Source organism: Castanea sativa, chromosome 4 (genome assembly GCF_040712315.1).
Source record: "Castanea sativa cultivar Marrone di Chiusa Pesio chromosome 4, ASM4071231v1".
In the NCBI taxonomy this organism is placed as follows: Eukaryota; Viridiplantae; Streptophyta; class Magnoliopsida; order Fagales; family Fagaceae; genus Castanea; species Castanea sativa.
This window is the reverse complement of record NC_134016.1, coordinates 42,222,977-42,228,937: the sequence shown is the minus strand read 5'-3', so window position 1 is coordinate 42,228,937 and position 5,961 is coordinate 42,222,977. Positions and strand designations below refer to the sequence as shown.

Sequence of the window (5,961 nt, the reverse complement as noted above, 5' to 3'; positions counted from 1 at the left end):
TAAATAATAACAAAAATAAACTAAATAGTCAAATAAGTTGGCAAAATTAATCATGCCAAATAGACACTTAATATAGAAGACAAACTTATTTCTAGTTGAAATAGGACTTTATTTTAAACTGCTAATAAGACTTGGACTTTTTTACTAAACCCAAACTAAATAACTAAACTCAAGTGAAACCAAAATAAGGCGCATACCAAAAATTATGAAATTACAAAATTGCCTCTACCACTTAAAAATAAATAAAGCAAAATAAAACAGAGATTGACCCTATGCCTGCATCAGCATGTCTTAAATCATTCATTCTTGTACAAATCATCAATGGCTTGTTCAATTTAGCACATTGTCAATTATTTTTATCAACCCTATAAACATTAGCAAAACTGACAATGCAACACTAGTCTTCTCTTCTCCACATAAAATAGCCGATGTGAACTTCATGGGCATTACAGAGATTGCTTAAACTGTCATCTTGTGTGTTTAAGCGTTTCTTTTGCTCGCTTCATCAGCTCTATGAATTCCTGAAAAGCTGTAGCAAGAATACCTTGTATCAAAACTGTGGAGGAAGTTATGTCATACGATGTATATAAACATAATTCACAATATGGGCAAAGAGAAGCTGTAAAGAGAATTAAAAAGGAAATCCCCAAAACCAACTCTTTTTCTCGTTCGTTTAGCCTCTTCGACTGTGGATTTCTTTGAGATTTGCATTAGCCATGACTTGCTTTAATACATATCTCAAGGAATGCTCTAATACAAATGATGTGAGCACCTTCCCAATGGGTGAAAATTGATTCCATTCACTAATTATAAATGTGTGCGCATGGGGAGAGAGAGAGAGAGGGGGTGTCCAGTACCATTGTCTGAATCATGAGGTCCCGGGGATGCTTCAGGGTGATATTGAAGAGACATGATGTCTTGTGCAGGGTATGCAAGACCAGCACAGCTTCCATCATTAAGATTGACATGAGTTACTTCCACACCCTCTGGAAGTGATGCAGGGTCAACTGCATAGTTGTGATTCTGCCAGTTTATAAATTTAAAGTGAAAAACACTCCCATAGGAAAAAAAAATTATATAATTTACAAATGAATTACATTACTTTGACAAACTGTGAATTCTTAGTTTTAAATTACTAATATATTACTGACAAAGAAAACATTCATCAACGTCATATTTAGCTGTTCCTCACAGATAAGTTCAAATGTGATTTAGGGAGAGAAAAAGTCGATAGATAGAGTTAAATAAAATTAACACACCTGAGCACTAATTTCAACATGGCCACTCCGAAGGTTACGAACTGGATGGTTTCCACCATGGTGACCAAACTTCATTTTAAAGGTTGTACCTCCTAATGCCTGGCCAAGCAACTGATGACCCATGCATATTCCAAAAACAGGAACCTTACCCAGTATTTCCTTCACTGTTTCAACTGCATAAGGAACTGCAGAAGGGTCTCCAGGGCCATTGCTGAAAAGAACCCCATCTGCCTTTATCTTAAGAGTCTCTGAAGCTGGCCATGTTGAAGGGACGACTGTAATCTTACAGCCATAGGATGACAAGCGTCTAAGTATGTTATGTTTGATCCCAAAATCATATGCAACAACCTTCAGTTCATGCACAAACACGAAAAAGAGTAAGAACAAATGCCAATTTATTCAGGGATGGTACTTTCAAAAAAACTTAAGTAATGCTTACATGAAAAGTGTTTCCATCTCTCCCATTGGTGTTAAAATCCCACTGTGACTTTGTGTTGTCAGTCCATTCATAAGGGGTCTTACATGAAACACCACTTATCAAATCAACACCTGCAAATTAAAAGCAAGAAAACTATGGACTTAAAATTTTGGCAAGAAAACTAGGGACCTAAAATTTTATTATTTGGCCAATGACCTTTAGGTTAATTGGCACCTTTTGGTGTTTCCAATGGAGATGTCCAGGGTATGAATCCTCCCTCCCCCACTTGAAATGTTTTTTTCAATAAAAATTAATATTTGCAAACCCCTTTAACCAACAGTATCAAATCCTTACCAACAATGTCCCATGAATGGGACAATTCCAATAGTTCCTCATCTGTTTTAGATTCTTCTGTGCTCAAAACACCGATAAGGCTTCCATCTTGCCTTAATCTACGGGTAATAGCACGTGTGTCAACATCATCTGTAGGATAATTACACATAATCAAAAGACGAAGGGAGGTCAGAAGTTTCATGGAGAGCAAAGCTCAATAATTTAAAATTACACATGTCAAAAGTATTGGTCTTTAAGATAACTCATGCTATATTAAATAACTTACAAATCCCCATGATGTTCCTTTCTGCTAAATAATCACCAAGTGTTTCTGCACATCTCCAATTTGAAGTACTGGAAGACATTTATAAAATAATAAATGAGCACAGCTCAAAAACAAAGTTGCCAGCATGAAAGTTTCCAAAGCAGCACTAACAACTGTACCTGATACTTAAGCTTCTAATGACTAGACCACCAAGGAAGCATTGCATTGATTCTTCATCATCTGACATTAAAGACATCAAAATTAGATTTCAAATAGTATCCAAGACATAAGAGTTTGCAATGACTAAACGTACAAATTTCACCCACCAAAATTTACACCAGTGTTGCCGATATGTGGGTTTGTCATCAGGACAAACTGTCCAGCATAGCTAGGGTCTGTAAGAATCTCTTGATACCTGCAGAATACATGTATTACAACCATAAATCAAATTCCAAATATGAGCATCCGCATTGCACAACTAGTTAACTCATGAACCTTAATAATAAGTTCTCTCACTGTTGCTAAAAGTGCACCTAGGCGTGGTTGAAGAACAAAGTACCAAAGGAAAAGCACTTATTGATCTAAAATAGAAGCATGTTACAAGTGTTAAATGTGTAACAGTGCGAACTTCTTGTGGAAGCTCCAGATGCAAAAAGTACACCTTACATTTCCATCATAAGTCATAACATAGAATTCAAACAATCAAAATCAATCAGCAGCATCCAACTAAGAATAACACTTGATTAGTTTCAGCCATCAAGTATAAATGTTACTGCACATTCAAATATGCATATCATGTTCAATACTTCGTGTTTTGTGGATCCCAACTTTTCCATGCAACTTGCTGAACATACCCAACAATGGCTTGTTTTATAATAGGTTGCCTACATTGTAAAGCTATTTTCAAATCAATCCTAGAAAAGCTAACATTCTGTTATTTTTATGAAAAAAAAAAAAAAAAAACAGTTCTCAAACCCCAAATCAGCACTGATATGTTGGATAGAATTTGGTCATAATTGGCAACGCAGGTATCTGTCAGCATATTGATGTGCTAGAAACAAGGAAGATATTTGATATAATGTATGACTTCATATGTTTCTCATCACTTTCTTCACTAGCTGATTCTTTTTTCTTTTGATAGGTAAATTTCTTCACTGGCTGATAACATCTATGGTATCACTTTTCACTACACCACGTCCTTGTGAACAGTGTGCAAATGTGGGAGCATCTATATCACTAACAGCTATGTTACTGTAAATTTAGTGAGAAAATGCAAATTCCTTGACTTAGTTGTACTACAAGAAAACATAAATTAGCTTCAAAGATGTGCAGTTATTTGTGTAAGTTAAACCATACCCACAAGTAAACTTGATGAAACACCATCAATAACAATAGAACAGTTTCTTCTAGCTTATGGAAAAAGGCCACTATCTTCATATCAAAAGTCCAAGCCAACGCAAGGGTGCCCAGTGGATAGTTGAGAATACACCATGAAATATGCAGGGACAAACAAACTCTCACAGAATAATAACAATGGATTAACCTATGCGGCATGCTTAACAACTCGTAAGAAATGAAAATTTCAAAACAGCTTATCCGGGTATAAAGAATTCATAGACCAGCTCACCCTGTCAAAGACGTATTGAATACCACTTCACCAACTTGTGTTCCTGAAGCACCAAATGACTTAGCCCTCCAGATTGAACCATCTTCAAGCACAAGTCTAGCGTCCAAAGTTTTCCAAGGCCTTTCTGCCAAACCTAAAAAAAAAATATAAGATTGCATTGACTTTTAAGTACCAGAAGTACATAGACAACAACAAGAGTAATGATGGATACAGTGATATGAGTATTACATCAGTTCAGCTAAAATAGCATAAGCCCCTAAATTTGGCCAATGAACCCAAAAATAAAAACACCCCCATTAGCTCATATTTCCATTATACAAAATAAGATTTTGTTATAGTGCTTGTTCAAATTTACGAGGCACTGTAGCTTATGCAAAACAATTTTTTATTAATTTTTTTTTGCTTTACCAGAGGGTGAATGAAGAGAGTAAATGTTGGTTGTTCCATGTGAAGAAAATTTTATATTTGAATGAAATAAGAGTATAGAATAGATAATCAGGTGTGGGTGTTTTGAAAAGCGGTTTAGCTAAAATAGAAAAAAGCAGGTTCTTATTCTAAAATAAACAGTAATTTTTACATAAGCTTTCTGTCTAAACTACCATTTTGGGTCTCTCAATTATGTGTTAGTGTTCAATTTAGTCTTAAAAAAAGGGTTCGATTTTACACCTTGCCTTCACTTGCCACCAAAATTTAACTGCCAAAATCAAACAAATCATGCTTTCCTTTGAACCCTTCTGTCTTTTATCAATAACAATCAAATTTGATTCACTCAATCAGTCACTTTGTAAATCAAATTTCACCATAGACAGAATTGATACAATCAATAGTTGAGAAACAACATCACAAATATATATATATATATATATATATATATATATATATATATATATATATATATATATAGTATTGTTTAAATTTTCCTAATGTTGCATGCAGCATGCAAAAGTAGTTAACTTTATTAGAACACAGGAATGACAGAGCTTAAGGAATCACCACAATATGATACACACAAAAAATAATATAAATGTTTACAGTTTTTTTTTTGTTGGGTTTTACATGTTGAAAATAAAGAAATGTAGAGAGGGTTACCTAAAGAGGCACGGTGGTGGTGGTCGGAGGAGGAGGAGAGAGAGACGGAGCATCTGAAGGTGAAAGGCGGAGACTTTGATGAAGCAAAGCAGCTGAATGGGTTTGTCACTGTCACACCCAATTCCATTAATTTGCTTCCCATTCTCCAAGTCTCACACAGAACGAAGCGGCACTTTGAGTTTCTAAAAAAAATTTGCAATATTTTTTTTATGTGCTTATTTATAATAGTATTGCAAAAAAAAAAAAACATTTATGTGCTTATTTATGATTGTACCTTTTTTTGAAGCTTTTTTTTTTTTTTTTTGAAGCAATTGTACCTTAAGATATAATACATTATATTTATTTTTCTTTTTTTATGGTACAAAATTATAGGATTTGTTTAGTTAGGTATTTTGGAAACTCAAAATTCCATTTCACAGCAGCAACTCCTCGTACAAACGCCCATTTTAAAGCCAAAATGCACCCATAGTAAACAATTGGTTTACATCGGTCCAATTGGTCAACTTTAGTCAATTTGGTCCAATCAGTATACTTCGGTCCACTTCTGTGCAGTTTGGTTCATTTGGTCCATTTAATTTTAATTTCTCCAGTTCGGTCTACTTAGGTCTACTTTGATCTAATTAGTCTACTTCAGTCCATTCAGTCCAATTCAGTCTACTTTAGTCCATTTTGGTCTATTTTAGTTCATTTTGTTCCATTTCGGTCCAATTGGTCCACTTCTATACAGCTTCAATCTTTATATGAAAATTGATTTAGTTCTCATAGGTGTCAAGACTTCGATTTTTTTTTTTCTCTGTCTTAAAGTGAGAAAAAAATTCAGCTTTAGAATCTATATTCATACTTTAGCAAATGTCATATCATATTATGTTTAGAAGATTACATGAGTACACATTTGAAATGGAAATTACCATCATTTATATCAAGCTCAATACATTTTTAGTCAAATTTAGTCTAAAAAACCTCACTTTTG

General features: G+C 34.2%; 1 protein-coding gene across 1 annotated transcript; it reads right to left on the bottom strand.

Moving 5' to 3' along the window:
* Positions 1-203: 203 nt before the first annotated feature.
* LOC142632244 (carbamoyl phosphate synthase small chain, chloroplastic-like) lies at positions 204-5,186 on the bottom strand. Its single transcript, XM_075806671.1, has 10 exons — positions 4,992-5,186; positions 3,903-4,035; positions 2,602-2,690; positions 2,455-2,515; positions 2,297-2,364; positions 2,032-2,160; positions 1,699-1,808; positions 1,260-1,607; positions 858-1,023; positions 204-529 (listed from the first exon to the last, which is right to left on the bottom strand). The coding sequence occupies exons 1-10, from the start codon at positions 5,131-5,133 to the stop codon at positions 468-470; spliced, it is 1,308 nt and encodes a 435-aa protein (XP_075662786.1). The 5' UTR covers positions 5,134-5,186; the 3' UTR covers positions 204-467.
* Positions 5,187-5,961: the final 775 nt, after the last annotated feature.

Excerpts from the sequence above, each read along its gene's own strand:
- LOC142632244 (XM_075806671.1), bottom strand. The coding sequence starts at position 5,133 with ATGGGAAGCAAATTAATGGAATTGGGTGTGACAGTGACAAACCCATTC. Across the intron at positions 2,365-2,454 it reads ATTAGAAGCTTAAGTATCAG|TACTTCAAATTGGAGATGTG; the intron begins GTACAGTTGTTA and ends AATGTCTTCCAG. Across the intron at positions 1,809-2,031 it reads CCATTCATGGGACATTGTTG|GTGTTGATTTGATAAGTGGT; the intron begins GTAAGGATTTGA and ends TTTAATTTGCAG.